Consider the following 20,674-nt stretch of genomic DNA (forward strand, 5'->3'; position numbering starts at 1 on the left):
AAAATATTGAATCTTCTGATCCATGAACATAGTACAACTCTCCATTTGCTTAGGTATTCTTTAATTTCCCTCAGCATGTTTGTAGTTTCACTGTAGAGATCATACACATTTTTTTTTCACATTTACCCATGAGCATTTTCACAGTTTTGTGCTATTTTAAATTTCAGTTTCCAACTGTTCATTGCTAGTAAATAGAAATATTATTTTATTTCTAGAAGACGTACGTTGATCTTATATCCTGCAAACTTGTGAAACTCACTAAATAGTTCTACTAGGTTTTTGTAGATTCCATTGGAGTTTTTACATAGATCATCATGTCATCTGCCATAGTAAAGAAATTCCTTCATACCCCTTGCTCAGATTCTTCAGTTGTTTTCATTTTGTGCAATTGATTTTTGCAGAGTACACCTTTAGACTTGATGTTGAAGAAGGAGTGGGAATCCCCAAAATCCCTGTGCATCCCATTGGATATAATGATGCTGAAATATTATTACGGTACAGTTTCCTAATCAGATATGAGGTTAAGATATTTTGCACTAATGTGTCCATTTTCTTATCTAAAACCATTGTAACCTAATTATGTTAAGTAGAGTCTTGTTGTATACCTGAAACTAATATAATGTTATATGTCAGTTATACTTCAATAAAAAACAATTAAGAATAAAAATAAAGGAAACAAAATAGGAAAATGAGAGTTAAAGAAAAAGTAAAGTCTTTTATCAAAGTAGCTCCTGAAGTAGAAATAACAAAGTACACTTTCTTTTTATTCCATAAGAGAAGAGCAGTCAGTATAGTGACTAAGAGATAGTAAGAAAACATTACTCTGCTACAAATGAAAGTCTCAAATGCAAAACTATGTCCAAAGATAAAACTGCTGATTTCAGATCTTTCAAGTGCAGTCATATGCCACTTAATGATGGGGGATACATTCTGAGAAATGTGTCATTAGGCAATTTCATCATTGTGTGAACATGATAGAGTGTACTTACATTCCACAAACCTAGATTGTATAGCCTACTACACACATAGGCTATATGTTACTAATCTTGTGGGACCACCATTGTATATGCAGTCCATTGTTAACCAAAATGTTATGTGGCGCATGACTGTAGTTGGATTTTCTTATATATTCATTTGATATTTATACTTGCATTTTAGAAATAGGATAATGCCTGCCACTTACTAGACGTGTGAACTTGGACTAGTTACTTAGTCTTTCTCTGATTCAGCTTCCTTATTTGTACAATGAGGACAGTAATAGTTTCTCCCTGATAGGGTTATTATGAGAAGTAATGAGATCTATGTAAGTATATGAGGTATCTAGAATATAGTAAACATTCAATTAATGTTTGTTATTATTGTATTTTGTAACTGATGTTTCTGTACAAATCGCCAAACTTCTATTTTTTAAATGTCTGTAACGGTACAATTTGATAATTACTTTATGAGTGCCTACTGTGTAGTGAGCAGCTTCTCTAGAAATTTCTTCTCCTTAAGTCACGAATTTCCTATTTTCAGGATTTCTTGGACCTAATACTTCCTTACATAAATAATTGAAGCCAAAAGTAAGGGGGCTTGGGGGCTGGCCCCGTGGCCGAGTGGTTAAGTTCGCGCGCTCCGCAGCAGGCGGCCCAGTGTTTCATTGGTTCGAATCCTGGGCGCGGACATGGCACTGCTCATCAAACCACGCTGAGGCAGCGTCCCACATGCCACAACTAGGACCCACAACGAAGAATATACAACTATGTACTGGGGGGCTTTGGGGAGAAAAAGGAAAAATAAAATCTTTAAAAAAAAAAAAAAGTAAGGGGGCTGATACTTCCCACACTATTTTGGTTGTTTTCTCTTAGCTCTTATCACTAACGTAAAAATATTTTACATATTTATCTCAGTTATGGTTCTTCCATTAAAATGGAAGCTCCACAAGGGAAGAGAATTTTGAGAGTACCTGGCACTTAGTAAATGCTCAATAAATATTTGTTAAATATATGAATGAAATATCTTATCATCAGACTTCATGATTTCTTCTAAGAAATTGTGATGCCCAGCCTTTTTCTGTCATTTTCATTTTCTCTTCACAGCCATATAGGAGGAAGCGCTCCACCAGATGAGAGCTGGAAGGGGAGTCTTAATGTGGATTACAATATCGGGCCTGGCTTCACAGGGCATGATTCTTTCAGGTAATTTTACATTACTTTAATAGTCTGGAAAAGTTTTATATGTTTAATGGAAAAATGTCAAGATGACTGTTTTGCCAGGTATATTTTGCTTATCTTCTTTTTCTCATTTCTCATAGTGAACCAGTGATCGTTTTATATCACTGAAGAAGTGCTTATAGAATGATGTATCGAATTCTTCTTCCAATAGAGATATCACAACATTTGTTTCGTAAAGTCTCAAACGTTACTACTTTTGAGTTATAGTTTTAACATTTTAACTTCCCTTTTCATCGAAGTTTTAGAAGTTTTTCAGATAACTTTCAAAATGCTACACGTGTGAACAAATAGGTTAACTCAAGGGAAGGAGTGAAAGAGAAGAGGGAAAGGAACTGACGTTTATTGAGCACTTACTGTGTGGTTAAATGAGTTAAAATGGGGAAGTACATGACTGTGGTAAGGCTCAGTACACGTTTCGTTTTAATCGTTGTTATTAACACCTTATAGCACTGTTGTAGTGGAGGAGTGATCACAGAATATGTGTTTATTGAGCTTAATGTTACCGAAAGAATAAGCTTTCCATTGGATCAAGGCAGCCAGGAGATGCCAGTGAGAGAGCTCAGCTTGTACAGAGCTGTGAAACAGCATGGCGTGATCAGAACTTGACATAGTTTGATTTGCCTGAAATGTAAAGGGAATGGGGAATTTAACACTGATAAGTCAGAGAAGATAATATCTGGTCTTATTAAACCAAAATTACGAAATCGATCTTGTTTGCTAGCAATTTACCTTAACAATGTGCACTTGGATTCTTACAGTGTTTTTTAGTTTCTATAAGAATTTTTATCTCAGAACTTTTAAAGTATTTGAAGTTCAATTTTCTTATTTTATAGGAATTTTAGAAATTTTTTTAATATAGTGCTTATTTATCTTTCTAACTCAATCAGAACAGAGTCCCCTTGCTATAAGAGATTTTATTACTAATTTATTACCTTCCAGTAGTAGGAAAACATAACTAGGTAAGATAAAGGGCTTTCTGATTTACAGACAGAACCATACAGACAAAGAAAGAACAGAAAACATATAGCTTCAGTTCTGCAATTTCAGGCTCAGCTCGAGAGTAAACTCAGAAACATAAAAATTCCCTGGTCAAGATATCGAAAAACTGTTCTTCTTTTCCATGGGCACAAAACCCAATTTGAGCTTAAAATGGACAAATTCACAAATTTGAAAAAATTGCTAAAAACCAAATTTTGTCATTTCTCACTCAAAAGAGATCTTGATAATCTATTAATCCATTTAGAGATTACCAAATGACAAGATATGAAACCAAATTCCTAAGCATTGCTGTTACCAACGGGGAATAGTTTATCTGCTACAGGCAAAATAGAAACATAAACAAAACACAAAATCAGTAGAGAAAATTAAGTTAGAGATAGAATCATCAAAGTTAAACTTCTGTTGCTGCTTGGGATTTACTTCTGAGAGCGCAAGGAAGACATGTCTGGGTTAAGCTGCCCATAGCTGATTCTGCAAGATGGATGATAAAGGATGACTTCTTTTTTTAAAGTAAAACCATAATTCTCATACAACATAAAATGAACATGTCAGAAATTTTATTTAATTCATTAATTAATAAGGGAACCAGAAAGGAGGTAAAACTCTTTCATTCAGGGAAATTCAAAGATGATAAAAAAGATCAGCTCATCAGGAATGCTGAAATGAGTGCACTTTCTAGCAGAAAACCCGATTTTTTCCACATTGGGAGGAGGGAAGTCATTTGCTTGTTCACTAGACAGATTGAGTGTTTCGGTGGACGTGAGTTATTTCTGTTACTATCATGTTCTTACAAGTTACCTTCTGTTTCCACAGAGTTCTAAAATACTCTAGTCAAAGACAATGATAGGCAGAGGGAACTCTGATGGGTGAGCTGAGGTCTGCCTCTGTTTTTCCTTCCAGGAGTATATTCATTCGTTTTACAAATATTTATTGAACATTTTCTGTACCCCAGGGCACCATTCTGGGTGCAGGGGATTCAGCAGTGAACAAAACAGGCAAAAATCTCTGCCCCCTGGAGCCTACATTCAGAGCGCAGTTTATCTGGAACATGAGTTTGAAGTGATGAGGACAAATAGATCTTCTTTTAGGTTCTTCTGGAGTCAAAGATACTAAAAACTACAAAGACATAGGATTAAAGATGTGGATGAACTTCTTTGAGAATCTGAGCAGATAGCCTATGTTTATTTTCACGTCAGTGAAAATATCAGTGAATTCAGGTTTCTTACTAATAGATCTTAGGCTCACATTTTTAGAAACACATGCTAAACAATGTTTCTGCTTTTTTGCTATTAATTTTTCTCTCTCAGGAGCAAAAATAAATCCTTTACTTAATGTCTTAAAATGGAGAAAACACTCACTGATTACTTTTCCTCCAAAAGCACTTTTAGTTGAATATTGCACATGAATTAAATATGCATTCAGGAGCACAGTACACTTTTGAAGGGGAAAACCAGCATCTGCACTTAACAATGTACTACAAATGTTTTGACACCTCGTTAGTTCTTCCATGCAAACATGAACCACAAATTAGAAACTGTTGGGATTCCCCCCACCCGCCACTGCAGATAAAGACTTTTGTGCCGTTGTGAAAAAGAGACTTGGCATTTTCCCATGTCATTTTGGATTCATAAAATGTGAATGGCATTTTTTTCTGTTGGTCTGAGTTTAATTGTATTTTCCCTTGAATTCTAATTTGGTTAATTGTAATTCATGAATGAATATTTACAAGGCTGGCCCAAATCAGAATGAACAGTGAGGGCCTGGAAAAGTTTTATTATATACTTTTCTTGTACATTTTAGCAGGCGCTCCCCAAATTCCCATTTAACAATAAAATTTATCTTGTTTCTTATAGGCAGCCCTCAGCCAGCTCTTTAACAATGGCCTGATATACTACTTGAGTAATCTTGAAGAAAATTACTGATTAGCAGGAATTAATGTAAATACAAAGACACATTAAAAGATAGGCTAATTTGGGGCCGGCCTGATGGTGTAATGGTTAAGTTTGTGTGCTCTGATTTGGGGGCCCGGGGTTCACAAGTTTGGATCCCAGGCATGGACCTAGCACCACTCATCAAGCCACACTGTGGCAGCATCCCACATAAGACAGAGGACGATTGGCAACAGATGCTAGCTCAGAGCCAATCTTTTTTTTTTTTTTTTGAGGAAGACTAGCCCTGAGCTAACTACTGCCAGTCCTCCTCTTTTTTGCTGAGGAAGCCTGGCCCTGAGCTAACATCCGTGCCCATCTTCCTCTACTTTTTTTTATATGTGGGACGCCTACCACAGCATGGCGTGCCAAATAGTGCCATGTCCACACCCAGGATCCGAACCGGCGAACCCCGGGCCGCTGAGAAACGGAACGTGCGAACTTAACTGCTGCGCCACTGGGCCTCAGGACCAATCTTCTTCACCAAAAAAAAAAAAAGAGGGTGACCTATTTGTCCTTTAATACATAATGGGCTTTCTTTATTTTTGTAATTAAGTACGGTATATTTAAAAATTTTAGAATGAATACCCAAGACATGTTGAATAATAGAATATTTTAAATTTTAAATAAATATCAATAATATAGCTATGAGAGGGGAGGAGTATAAAATACTGACCTTCAGTTTTTAGAATTTGACTTTAAGGTGCATGTTTAAGTACTTAGGAGTAAAATTTTATGATGTCTACAACTTGCTTGCAAATGGTTCAACAATATTAACAATTATAATTTAGGTAGTAGATATATGGAAGTTCATTGGTCTATTATAGAGTTTTCTGTACTTTTGAGATTTTTCATAATAAAATGTTGAAAGAAAGCTGTTAGACTTAATGCTCTATGTGAAATAATTTATTCCCTTTGAAATTCTAGGAAGGTTAGAATGCATGTTCATAACACCAATAAAATTACGAGAATTTACAATGTAATTGGAACCATCAGAGGATCTGTGGAACCTGGTGAGTCAGTGAACTGTTTTTAAACATTTGTTTTTACAAAGATTAAAAGAGTAAGAGAAGATAAATTGTAGTCAACAAGTGATTTTTCTTCTGGTTGCTGTGAAACAACAAAATTTGAAAAAAAAATTATACAACTCTAAAAGAAAACTCTACCTTATAGTGCTGATTTTTTTTCTATGGAGGAAATTCAAGTAGGAGGAAGTTTATTTTAAAAACATAAATTACAACAATTTATGATGCGTTCAGAATTGTGGTTCTTTGGAGCACGTTCTTTTCCAGACAGGTATGTTATTCTGGGAGGTCATCGGGACTCCTGGGTGTTTGGAGCTATTGACCCAACCAGTGGGACTGCTGTTTTGCAAGAAATTGTCCAGAGTTTTGGAAAACTGATGAGTAAAGGTAAATAATGTTTCTTTGCTAGGAGATGACAAAAAGTGCCTCATTTAATTGTCCTTTATTTGTAGGCAGGTGTACCTAACTCTGTATGTTAACCATGATTACAGGCTGGAAACCTAGAAGGACTATTATTTTTGCCAGCTGGGATGCAGAAGAATTTGGACTGCTGGGTTCCACAGAATGGGCTGAGGTAAATAGGACAGAAGACATTCTTATTTTCCTGATCAACAGGAAACGACTCTGTGTATCTCAGGATGATCACAAATAGATTCGGTTACCGAATATGGTTTTAATTTGGAGAAAGACTCCAAAGAATTTAAGAAATAGAGTTTGTTTTTACTTTCATATCAGTTTGGCAAAACAGAATAACGTCTTAATTACTGGACTACAAACATTATTGTCAAAATATTTTCGTTTCTGTTTGTATTTGTTTTGTGAAAAGTAAAATCTGTAAGCTCAGAGAATAGTCAAAACTAGCAAGCTGTTTCTGACAAGTCAGTCAACTTATCTGAAAACGGATACAGATCCTTGGAGTTAATTGTCAAGTTTTGGAAGTTTCCTTGGCGTTCTTCTATCTAAGAAAACATAAGATGTTCTACTAAGATGTCTGTACTCTGATGATATTCATGTTTACAGATTCCATTTTAAATTGCAATCACTAGACATATTTTACCATTCACAAAGATAAGGACCTGATTGTTGAGTATAAGATGATAATTTTGTAAATTGATTTACTTTAGTGAATTGCCTTATTTTACAATTTAAGAGATTTATTTTTTTCTTCAGATGTGATTGATTTTCATATGTCACTGGCTCTTAATGCTTTATCTTTAAGTGTCTCTCCTAGGCCCCTTTCTTTCATCTTCTTCCCTTAGCCTCTCTGTCGAGTAACTCTAAGTTCTTAAATGTACCAGGTAAGATTATACATTTTTATAAAGGCAGGTGCGCCATATAGCACTTGCTCTCTCTCCACTATCCTCTATTTATCTTTTAGAAGTCCAGATTTTATAGAATTGTTTTAAAGCATGTCACACACTTTTTGCCATTGTGTCTAATTTTTAAAATGCTTTCCTCTTGACTCATTTCCTCTTACTTTACTGTAAAATAATAATATGAATCAAATGAATATGGGGATAAAAATCACACACACAGTTACTTGTCTGATATCACTTATTGTTTGATTCCATTTACATTGCAGACTTTTATTATTACGTTGGTATCATGAATATGCGTTTTGGAAGTAGACTGTTTAGATGCATCAAATTTCATTAAGGTCATTTACTTTTAGAAATATGTAATTTCTTATGGATACATGTATAAATACATGTCTCTATCTGTAATTTCCACAGCTTAAAATAAATATCAAAGACATCTAAAATCTAAAATAATAAATATGCTTTACATTAATTTAAATACATGTGGGTTAAAAAACAATTTCAACACTGTTTCCAGTTTTCTGCTAGATTCTTGATCATATTCAGCAGCATACTTACTTTCTTTAAATATAGTTGAGGAATCTTCTTTATTTCTACTGTAAATCTGTTGTAATGGAAACTCTAAATTTATCTATAGCAGAGACAACTGTCGTCTGGTCTGTGTAGGCAAGTGCAGACAGGCAGAAGTCCTCATTTGCGTCATAACCACCCGCAGCTTTAAATGTTTTTATTACAAGCTGTTCTTATAAGATGTGTAATTTCAGCATATTCCCAGCTGTGTGTTGTGACATTAGTCTTTCTCTGTTTTTATCTTGGATCTCTGTGGGGTGGGGGTGGGGTTGAGAGAGAGAGAGAGAGAAAGAGACAGAGAATCTTATCTTTGTCCTTTCTTCTTTTTTTTTTTTTGAGGAAGATTAGCCCTGAGCTAACTACTGCCAGTCCTCCCCTTTTTGCTGTGGAAGCCTGGCCCTGAGCTAAGAACCGAGCCCATCTTCCTCTACTTTATATGTGGGACGCCTGCCACAGCCTGGCGTGCCAAGCGGTGCCATGGCCGCACCCGGGATCCGAACCTGCGATCCCCGGGCCGCTGAGAAGTGGAACGTGTAAACATAACTGCTGCGCCACTGGGCTGGCCCCCTCCTTATCTTTGTCCTAATGTCCTGCCTTCTCTCCTTCTAGTTTTTTCTCTATCCTCTTCTTTTTTTGTTCTTTTTCTTCATCAAATCTTCTCTTTAGAAGAAATATAGATAAATGGAAGTTTTCTATTTCTCACTTTTAAGATGATAAACTTATTTGGGTATCCAGTCTCAGTGGATCTCAAACTACAATGTATGTAAGGATTGCCAGGGATATCTTTGAGAAAATAAAGGTTTCCAGGCCTTACTTTCAGCAATTCTTATTCAGTAGATCTGGGTTGGGGCCCAGAATCTGGGAGCCTCACTCCTTCATATTCTGGTGCAGGAAATCGAGCAAACCACTCTTTGAATACTTTTTCTCTGGGCTTCCCAGCCATTGCCATAAACAGTAGCTCCAGCTTCACAGAATTGTTTTAATTGCATGAATGTTGTCGTCAACCAACCAGTCATAAGCATTTTCTCAAAAATAGGTGTTGGATTCATAAAGTTATTTGAAGACCCTTTTATAATAAATTAATTTGCTCATTTTGTTTACATTTCCACAATTGTAAATACTGTGAATTAAGTAACAACTTTGCTTCAACTATAGGAGAATGCGAAAACACTCCAGGAGAGAAGCATTGCTTATATCAACTCAGATTCATCTATAGAAGGTAAATTTTATTTCAGGTTGTTATTAAACACTATACCATTTTTTAAGTCTGTAAGTTCCAACTTGTAAAGTATCTAAGATTATCCTCTTCCTATGAGATACCTCAATAATACTTTCATTTTCACAGATAAAATCATTATGATTCAAGTGAATCAATGTAATTTATAACTAAGCTATTGATCTTAAATTCTTTGGTATATTTATCATTGCCTATCTTGGATTACTAATTAAAACTTCAGTATTAATCACATTCTTCCTGTGGAGATATTAAAAGAATTTGGCTAAAATATTTCAGAAGAAATATTTCACAGAATTTTTCATACAGAAGTACTTATTGTATATATTGGAACCAATTTGAAGTAAGCACAAACTACAGACTTCTTTTGAACTTGACATGTGATGTTTGTGTCTCTAAGCTTTCATTATATTATGATTATTTCTAGGTAAGTGTCAGAGCATACTTACTAATGACTGGCATGCTCTAGCCTAATGTCTTGATATATACTGTTGAATTGAGTGAATGAGAAATGAATGTTGTAGCCTTTCCACTTCCTTTGCTAAAGGCCTTCTAAGAGATAAAGTCTTAAGAATGCCCTTATGATTACTGTGGGAGCTGCTGCCTTAGCAACCAAAGTCCATGTATACCTTCTTCTGTCCGAAGTGTGTACTGTGTCCTCTCTCTTTCCTGAAGAACCATTTCCACCCTGTTTTTTTTGAGGAAGATTAGCCCAGAGCTAACATCTGCTACCAATCCTCCTCTTTTTGCTGAGGAAGACTGGCCCTGAGCTAACATCTGTGCCCATCTTCCTCTACTTTATATGTGGGACACCTACCACAGCATGGCGTGCCAAGCAGTGCAATGTCTGCACCCAGGATCCGAACCGGCAAACCGCGGGCCGCCAAAGCAGAATGTGCGCACTTAACCACTGTGCCACAGGGCCAGCCCCTCCACCCTATTTTTAATTCCCTAGGAATGATGCCTTAGATTTGAAGTCTCTTATATCTTGTTCATAATTAGAAAACAAAATTACAATTAAACATAGATTGGAATTTCATTTGGAAGTATTAAAATACTCTGTGTTTTTTTTTTTTCAGGCAATTATACTCTCAGAGTTGACTGTACACCCCTTCTTTACCAATTAGTATATCAACTGACAAAAGAGGTATGTAAGTAGATCCGTCTTAATGTTTTCTGATCAATGGATAAGTGAATAACAACACTTCTTTTCTTAATTAGTCGTACTTATTTTTAAACTAGTGACAGACATGGCTGATTTATATAAATAACAAGTCAGAACAAAATCTTTAATACACTATTTATGTGACATAACTAGGAAGATAATTTTGCTAGTTTCTCAGTTCTAATAATAGTTCTTACTAATCATTGTGTACATTCTTGTAATGTACAGGGTATATAATTTCATCTGGCAGAGGTATTTTGATATAACAGAAAGAACACTGAGCTAGAATAGAAAAGCCTTGGGTTCTAAGATTGCCTTGGCTATTCCTTCATTCATTCAGCAAATATTTACTGAGTGGTTACTATGTATCAGTACCTATAAAATGAATTCTAGCAGCAACGGTGATAAAAAGTCAAGATCACTGAATCCAAATGCCTGTAATCTAGAAAGGATACAGACCTGTAAATGAGGAATTTTAGTTCACTAGAATGTTCAATACCATATGCAATGGAGAACAATTATGGAATAGAGAACCTAAAATCCTATGGTATCTTGGGAAGTTGGGAGGCATCAAAGGATGTTTACAGTATAATTAATGCTTGGGCTGTAAAATGGAAGGATGTGAAAGTAAGGGAGAAGGCATTCTCAGCAGAGGACACAGTATCTAAAAAAGATGTGGAGGTATCAAAGAACATATTTCCTGACCTGCAGGTAGCTCAGTGTGACCTAAGCATAAGGTGTTGGTGGAAAGATGATAAGAAATGGAGCATGACAAATAGGCCAAGGAGTTCAGAAACCTGGTGATGGAGAAATTAAGTAGTCTTTAGTAAGGTTGTATATTATCATATTGCTCATTAGAAAGATCACTGTGTATCCGTGTAGTGAAGAGATGAAGCTGTAGCAAGTCTAAAAAGCAAAATGGAAATAGTTCCACATGCTTACTTATCACACAGGAATTTTATAAATATTAGTTATTGATAGAAAAAGTTCTCTGAAAACTAATGCATTCTGAATCTCTAATAATTATATAATCTGTTCATTTAATACCTGTGTACTTCATTTAAATAGTTCCTTGTTATAGAGTTTAATTTTAGAAACGTTTCTTTCAAGTAGGTGTCACTTGGATGACAATGTGAAGTAGGTATCACTTTTCTGTGGGTACTGTTTCTCACTCTCCCTTCATCTTGCCCTTTCCTTTTTACTGTTAGTGTGTTCAAAAACTATTTCTCCCAATGACAGTCCTCTCATTATTCCCATCACAACTCTCTCACCGTATTCGGTAGCTTATGTCCGTGATCCTTTCATTGGAATGTCCCATAAAAATGTCTTATCTAGAAGCAAGCTGTAAAGAAAATCCTCTTTGGAGAAGCCTTCTCAAGATATGCTTGTATGCTTTGTGCTGTCCTGCAGAGATGGCTCCTGCCTTTGATGTCAGGGCCAATAAGAGAGGGAGAAGTTTAGGTCTATGCCCCATTGTACAAAGGCAGATGCTTATCTATGGCCATACCAAAACCCAGCAGAAAAAGAAGAGTTTTTTTTCTTCTATGAACTGGTTATTACAATTTTATCAACCCCTAGTGTGTGTTGGCACAAACAGTCAAACTATACTGGTGGCATGAGAGTATGGTGTGGGTGGCGGAGAAGGGCTGAGCTTAGAGAGAAGGGCAGCTGCCTAATAGAAACAAGAAATGGGACAAGGAGTTGATATAATGGTGGAGGGCCAGCAATTATGACAATACATATAGATGAAACAGAAAATTCTGATCTAGGGTGTACAGGCTACAGGGACACAGGTCTGATTAGCACTTGACCGAGTTGTGTGATTCCAGGAAGTGAAGATTTTCGGGGAATTCAATCTGAGCAGGAAGTAGGGATTAGAGCAGGATCTTAGATATTGCAAATTGGCAGGAGCAGAGTAGGGAGTGGAACCCAGACAGCTGGCTGGAAACGAGCAGAACGTCCCTGCAGTTGCAACTTGGTGGCGGGGAAGAGGATGGCTCTGGAGTGCCAAGACTATTTGTACAAGCTGAAGACCTCATGTGTGATGATGAGGGAATAACCAATTCTGTATAAAAGCCAGAGCAGATGATGGGTTGAGTGGGTGCTGTTATCCCAGTTTCTACAGGTCAGAAACTAGAGTTTAAAGAGGAGAAGCAATACACCAAAGGTTATACTTTCACAGTTGCATAAGTAGGGTCTGCCTTGGGTCCACTTTTGAACAAAGCAGCGCTGTAAACAAACAAATAAAATTCAACCAATATGTGTGATAGCATGGATCTAAAATAGACATGTTAGACTCCATGGCCAAAATTTTTCCACCACATGGCCCTGCTTTTCTTAGAATGGAGAAAGAAAAGGAAAGTATAAGTTTCTAAGTGTACTTTGAGGTTAATAAAAAACGTTTGTGTATACACGGAAGTTCTTAAAATTCCCACACAGAAATCTAAGGTTATATAGAGTTTTTTGGACCAATCAAATTCCAACTTTGTTTAAATATAATTAGCCTTATGAAACCAGGACTTACGTTGCCTATTTCAAGTTCGGCCTTTTAACTTCTTTCTGCTGCCCTGAGGCATCTTTATTGGTCTTGGACAAAAGCAATTTACTAAAGTAAGTATTATATCTAAAGTTTCCCCCCAATGACTTCCCACTAAAAGCCAAGCTGCCAAACATTAAAGTGACATTTGTTAAAAATCTGAAACCCTATTAAAGTTGACCAAAATAGGCAGGAAATTTTTCCTAGGTACATGGCAAAATTACTAACATGCAGGCATCATAAATGAACAAGAATTTGGTTGGGATTTTTTTCTTGCCATTTGCAAAAGCATATTTTTCTATAAAGAAGATGATATACGAATATACATACAGTAGTACCCCCTTAGCCGTGGTTTTGCTTTCTTTGGTTTTAGTCACCTGCAGTCTGAAAATATTAAATGGAAAATTCCAGAAATAAACAAGTCATAAATTTTAAATTGTATGCCTTTCTGAGAAGTGTGATGAAATATGCCATCCTGCTTCATCCTTCTCGAGATGGGAATTAGCCCTTTGTCCAGCACATCCACACTACACACACTCCCTACCTGTTAGTCACTCAGTCGCTGTCTCAATTATCAGATGGACTGTCGAGGTATCGTAGTGCTTGTGTTCGAGTAACCCTTATTTTACTTAATAAAGGCCTGGGAGTGTAAGAGTAGTGATGCTGGCAATTTGCATATGCCAAAGAGAAACCATAAAGTGCTTCCTTTAAGTGAAAAGGTGAAAGTTCTCTACTTAATAAGGAAAGAAAAGAAATTGTATGCTGAGGTTGCTAAGATCTACAATAGGAACGAATCTTCTATCCACGAAATTGTGAAGATGGAAAAAGAAACTTGTGCTAGTTTTGCTGTCACACCTCAAATATGTGTATATAGGGAAAAGCATAGTCTGTAGGGTTCTGTACTATCTGAGGTTTCAGGCATCTGCTGGGGGTCTTGGAACATCTCCCTCGTGGTAAGGGGGTACTACTGTATAGGCAGATAGAAGTAGAAGTTGATGTGAACTGACATGTGGTTTTATTTTATTTATTGGCATAAACTTAGTTGCTTCTGCCTCTAATGCCCAATATTTGATTTATCTTTCCAGATCTCCAGCCCCGATGATGGTTTTGAGAATAAATCTCTTTATGAAAGCTGGTTGGAAAAGGACCCTTCGTCTGAAAATAAAAATCTTCCTAGGTAAATTACTTGTATGTATATTTTCTACCATAGGATAAATTATAAATTCTCCTTTGCCCCTTGTTTCTCCAGACATGCAATTCTTAGATGTCTTGTCAACAATTTGAGTGGAGAAAAGATAATTCCAAAGGATCCCTCTGTGCAGCCTTCAATTTTCTGATCAGCCAGGACAGCCAAGTTTTTTAACCTAGAATAGAACAGATAGATGTTTTGCAAATTTTTAGTCAAAATTATTTTGCCACTTTATTAGGCATTATTTTGCCTTCTTGCATAAAATTTCATTCAGATGTGTAATAAATGCATTAATAAGTAACTTCAAATAATAAAGTAAAAATGGATTATTTGTGGGGCCGGCCCAGTGGGAGAGCGGTTAAATTCACACGTTCTGCTTTGGCGGCCCGTGGTTCGCCAGTTCCGATCCTGGGTGCGGACATGGCACCTCTCATCAAGCCATGCTGTGGCAGGTGCCCTACATAGAAAGCAGAGGAAGATGGGCATGGATGTTAGCTCAGGGCTAATCTTCCTCAACAAAGAAAGAAACAAACAAAAACAATGGATAAATATTTGCTTTTAAATTTATTAAAGGGCATCATCAATAACCACCAAATTGTTTCTTTACCTGTTATCAATTTAGATTTTATCTAAGTATTTATTTTTTACTTATTCATACAATAGCAGCTTTCTTGTGTTTATATTTATTTGTTTTCTACTGTGATACTATTTCTAAAACCAGCAGATGGTAGTTTATAGCTTCATTCTATATTCCAGATAAGTCTTGTGGAAGTTTAAATGTGTTTTCATTATAAAAGTTCCACATACTTGTTCAAGAAAAAAGTAGAAAAAGTATTTTAAAAACATCCAAGGCCTCAATCTCAAAAACATATCTAATAATTTGAAAGTATACAATTGTGTTCTTAATGCATATGTCATTTTATATTCTGCTTCACTGACTTACCATTATATTATGAATTTTTCCATGTCCGTTACATTATATATATGTGTGCATATGTGTGTGTATATATATGTATGTATGAGTGTGCGTGTGTGTATATACAGTCATGCATATATATATGTGTATATATACAGCTGCATAATGACGTTGTGGTCAGTGTTGGATCACATATATGGTGGTGGTCCCGTAAGATTTGTACCATATGGCCTAGGTGTGTGGTAGGCTATACCATCTAGGTTTGTGTGAGTACACACTACGATGTTCACACAATGACAGAATTGCCTAACGACATGTTTCTCACAGTGTATCCCCGTCGTTAAGTGATGCATGACTGTACATGTAGCTATATATATATATAGTGGTTTCTTAATTAGATGCAAAGAAATATATTGCAATTAAATGAGTTTCTGAAATAAAATAAGGCACGTTATGATTCTCCATGATCTTAAATATGGAGTTTCTCATGGCAATTTTCTTACTAGACTGTAGTTCCCTGAGGGCAGGGACCACATCTTATTTGTGGTTTTCCCCTCTAAACAAATACTATTAATGCTGAACATACGGAAGAGAGCATAGTCACTGGGCTACCGTCTTTGGTGGCACTGCCCAACTCTAGTTGTAGTCAATACAGGTTTATAGGTCTATCACACAGCTTCCAGCAGGTGACAGGAAAGTGTCTTAGGGATGATATAATGTTTCCTAATTCTTACAAATGTGCCATGCAGGTCCTTGCTATTTTGGGGCCAGAGTTCATCGTCCCATCTATGTAACTTCATATTATTGATTTACTTATGCATTTATTTCTCCTCGTGTGTATTTATTTATATTCTATATCTAGAATCAATAAGCTGGGATCTGGAAGTGATTTTGAAGCTTATTTTCAGAGACTTGGAATTGCTTCGGGCAGAGCCCGTTACACTAAGAATAGGGTAAGTCATTTTATTTTTTTGGATACTTAGCACTTAATCCACATTCTTTTTGTTAGGAATTCTGTCATTTAGTTGTTTGGCAGCAGGCATCAGGTGGACATGTGGCCTGGGAAGAATTCCAGGCATAGAGACAGACTACATGTCCCTTTGTAGATGGACTAGGATGTAATTTGGGTTATTTTGTGAATTTTCACTGCCAGGGTTATTCAGTGAAGTGGTAGTGGACAGAGTAATGCCAGCTCCTTGACTGGTTATCAGTACCAAGTTGTTCATATCCTTTTCCTGATGCAGGCTTTGTCGGAAAATCTCATTCTTTTAGTCTTGTAGGCTCTGATGTACTTTTCCTAAGGAAAATGTGCACTTGGAGAACACATTTGATTACAGGGAAGGCTAAACTAAGATTCTTTTTTTTTTAAAGATTGGCACCTGAGATAACATCTGTTGCCAATCTTGCTTTTTTTCCTTCGTCTTCTTCTCCCGAAAGTCCCCCAGTACATAGTTGTATATTCTAGTTGTAGGGCCCCTGCTGTGTGGGACATCACCTCAGCAAGGCTTGATGATGAGTGGTGCTAGGTCTGTGCTCAGGGTCCAAAGCAGCGAAACCCCAGGCTGCTGAAGTGGAGCATGCGAACTTAACTACTCGGCCACGGGGCAGGCCCCTAGACTAAGATTCTTTGTTAGCAGCCCCTCTTCACATTCCCACTCCTGCCTGTCATCTGAGTCCAGGGCTCTTGGGAGGGGAATAAAACAAGTTTCTCTTAATTTTTAACTTGATCCTCTTTGTTGTTCTGCGCTGACTGGTTTGCAACTTGCCACACAAACACATTGATGATATGCAAGTACTTGGATGTGCTGAAATATACCATGTTTGCTTGTTTATGTTATAAATTATGTCGTAAGCCAAATTGAAGATTACATCAGTAAACTCAGATTTGTCAGATTTTTAATAATTTTCAAATCATAATTTCAATATACCAACGTCTTGCTTGTCGGCTATCCATATCCCTTGCAAATTTGACTCTCCAGAATACAACTAAGTAATAATTAAAAACAGCTCCAAAATAACCCAAAATAAATGCATGAATCTGTTTACTAATACTCATTAAACTTAATACAGAAAAGATGTGCTTTACCTCTTTCAAGGCCTGTTCACTTTTATACTCTATCAACAATCTGACGTTATCTAGTTTCTAAGATAATGCAGATTAAAAGCAGAATATTAGATAGAAGGAGACTGATACAAGGATTCCTTTAAATGATACTGAAAGCAATAAAAATGATAGCCTTCTAGCAAAGTAGCAGATAGGTAAAAGCTAAAGTGAGGAAGTGCAGACCTAAGAAGTCAAAAAATATTTATACAGAATAGCACCATGTAATTGTGTTTATAATGGTGGCCCTTGATTATGTGATAGAGGTTAAATGGCATTTGGTTATACACTGTTTGGGAAGGCAAGGAAGGTGCTTAAATACATAATCCTTTAGCTATATGGATACCTAGCTGCCCAGAACCTTTCATTCTCAATCAATTGATAATTTTAAACTGTGCTGATACGCCATTTAAGTATGTACTCCTTAATTTTAGTTATCAGAAATACAGTAAGGAAAATTCTCGGGAAGCAGTATTTTGAATGAAGATTTCATGAATTATAAAACGAATAATGGTAAAATTTTAAATAGTGTACATTTGGGGGTGGTGTTTTAGTTAATTAGATTTTACTATTTTTTGCTTTATGGTGATAAAACTCAGGGTGCCATATGATTGTATTTTTTTCCTGCAGTCATTTTTATGATTACATAAAATCTTGTCATTTGAATATTTAATGTTTGTACTCGGTCCTCCCCCAACCCTTTTTTTTTTTCCAGAAAACAGATAAGTACAGCAGCTACCCAGTATACCATACAATTTATGAGACATTTGAATTGGTAGAGAATTTCTATGACCCAACATTTAAAAAACAGCTTTCTGTGGCTCAGTTACGAGGAGCCCTGGTTTATGAGCTTGCAGACTCTAAAATCATTCCTTTCAATATTCAAGACTATGCAAAAGCTTTAAAAAACTATGCAACAAGTATCTACAATTTATCCAAGAAACATGACCAACAGCTGAGAGACCATGGAGTATCATTTGGTAAGAAATGGGCGGGTGGGCAGATTTTTATAATCTTTAAGTTAGAGCTTTAGATATCATCTTCTGTCATCATCGATACACACTATTTCATCCTAGAATTTATCCCTGCCTCACTTAATTAATTCTGACTTCTAGAAAAAAACTTTAAACACACTTATTACAGAATGTGATTTAATCTGATATTTGCAGGATGGATCCATTTTGCTGTTAGTGCTGCAAAAATTGAGTTGGTAAATATTTTCCCCATATTGCTGCCTTTAAAAATATTTTTACTGTTATAAGAACAATAGTATAAAAATGTAATAATATTACACAAAGATTGGAAGGTAGGGAATACTACCAATTCTACTACATGCATGTATTATAGTCATTATTTTCTTTTATTTATTTATTTTTTTTGGAGGAAGATTAGCCCTGAGCTAACTACTGCCAATCCTCCTCTTTTTGTGCTGAGGAAGCCTGGCCCTGAGCTAACATCTGTGCCCATCTTCCTCTACTTTATACATGGGATGCCTACCACAGCATGGCCTGTGCCGACTGGTGCCATATCCACACCCGGGATTTGAACCAGCAAACCCCAGGCCTCCGGGAAGCGGAACGTGCGAGCTTAACCACTGCGCCACCGGGCCGGCCCCTATAGTCATTTTTATTAATACTGCATACATCTTTTAGTGTTTGTCTACATGGAGGATTTTTTACATAGTTTTGAGTATTCTTTCCTTTGATATCCAGCTGTTTCGTGTTTGCTGCCCTACGTCATGTATCTCCTGCAAGGCAGGGATGAAATAAGTATAGTGTAGTAGCGTTGAGCATTGGGTCTGGAAGCAGTTTCCTGGTTCAAATCCTGGCTCTAATATTTAGTCACTGTGTATCCTTGGGAAAGCTACTTATCTCCTCTACGTGTCAGTTTTCTTATGAGTGAAATGGCAAAAAAGAATATAACATGTTTTCAAGATTGCTGTGGAGATTCAGTTGGTTGATTTATAGAAACACTAGTGACTGTGACTGACACTTAGTGCTCATAAAAGTTACCTATTACTACTGCTCTATTGTAACCATTTTCTTTTATTATTCTGGGAGTACACATTCTTAGTATATACCAAAATTATCAAATAGGTACTGAGTGTCTACTAGGTACCAAGTAGTATGTTAGTTCCTGGGAGTTGTAAGGATGTCTAAGACATAGTCATTGTCCTCAAAGAGCTTAAAATCTCATGTGAGGAAGGAGAAGACGCAATGCAAGGGACATGCTATTGTAGGGGTACAGAGAAGAGTACTGGAAGTGCACAGAGAATGAAGTGGGCAGTACTGGCTTTTGAATATTATGACATAAGAATTAGTAATCTTTAGAAAGTTATGATGAGCAGCAGATCTTTATTTCTAAGATCTAGAAATAAAATGAAGCAAAGAAAATTTAGGAAATTGTATTTACTTAGACATGATTGGAGAATCTCTGTAATGGTGGGGACAATGGAGAGATGAAATTGGAGAAATAAGTAGAGCCTAGAACAAGTTGGATATTCATAGTTCTGTGGCTGTCCAGCACTCAGTTCTCTTCCTAAATACCCTGACTGCCTTTGTTGAATTACCTTTTATCAACTTGTAGAAGTCAGGGTCCAGTTGAGAGACAGAAACCACACCGTTACAGTGGGAGGACTCTTTATATATACAAGGTTAATTGATCCACCGGTTACCTTCCTAGGGACCTAGTCTGATCTATTAATGCCTGTCTCCCCCATATTTTCAAACTCTCCATCTCTACTGGTGACTCTCCATCAGTGTTAAACATTCTCATATCTTTTCTAGCTTGAAAACGTTTATTCTACCTGATGTGCCCTACTTCCTTCACAATCAAAATTCTTCACGTAGCGCCAGGCAAAAAGTCCCTCAGAAAATGTTTTAATGAAGGAAGGAATGATGGATGGATAGACGCATATATAATCTACAGTCCCTGTCTTGTTCTTTACCTCCCACTAACCAATCCACTGCACTGTCTTAGGTTCCTACTCTACTGAAATTGCTCTTGCCCAAGTTATCACTCACTTGTGTCACTAAATCCCGGGGACACGTTTCAGTTCTTATCTATCTTCACTTCTGTGCTTCAGTGGAAATTTAAAATTCCTTCTTCAACACTCTTTTCTCACAGCTTCCATAATATCTATTCTTTATTTGATTGTACATGATTAAAAAAACAGCAACAATAATTAAAGCTGAAAGAATATCTAGGACTAAAAAGACCTCTTTTCTTAGACTGAATGTACTACTTACTAGCTGTGTGACCTAATAGAAATCCCATGTCTGGAGCTGTAGGGGTTTATCTGTAAAATGAGTATGTATTCCATGCCTCATAGGATTAATGCAAGAAGCAGATTGATATTGAATATTAATGTCTGGGTTAGAACAAATGGAAAAATGATAAATAGTTTGTAATAAAAAATATACTGAGAACCTAATCCCTTTTTCTGCAGAAACCTTGTGAACTAAAGAAGAGTTTGA

At 36.4% G+C, this 20,674-nt stretch overlaps 1 protein-coding gene across 1 annotated transcript in view; it reads left to right on the forward strand.

Annotated features, from left to right (window-relative positions):
- Positions 1-20,674, forward strand: part of NAALAD2 (N-acetylated alpha-linked acidic dipeptidase 2) — a 56,266-nt gene that overhangs the window by 17,215 nt on the left and 18,377 nt on the right. Inside the window, exons 7-16 of the mRNA XM_046684728.1 lie at positions 402-495; positions 2,082-2,180; positions 6,071-6,156; positions 6,436-6,555; positions 6,660-6,742; positions 9,213-9,276; positions 10,371-10,438; positions 14,078-14,169; positions 15,960-16,050; positions 17,914-18,178. Of these exons, the coding sequence (XP_046540684.1) occupies positions 402-495; positions 2,082-2,180; positions 6,071-6,156; positions 6,436-6,555; positions 6,660-6,742; positions 9,213-9,276; positions 10,371-10,438; positions 14,078-14,169; positions 15,960-16,050; positions 17,914-18,178 (1,062 nt within the window). The remainder of the gene's footprint in view (positions 1-401; positions 496-2,081; positions 2,181-6,070; positions 6,157-6,435; positions 6,556-6,659; positions 6,743-9,212; positions 9,277-10,370; positions 10,439-14,077; positions 14,170-15,959; positions 16,051-17,913; positions 18,179-20,674) is intronic.

This window comes from Equus quagga, chromosome 14, assembly GCF_021613505.1.
Source record: "Equus quagga isolate Etosha38 chromosome 14, UCLA_HA_Equagga_1.0, whole genome shotgun sequence".
Lineage (NCBI taxonomy): Eukaryota > Metazoa > Chordata > Mammalia > Perissodactyla > Equidae > Equus > Equus quagga.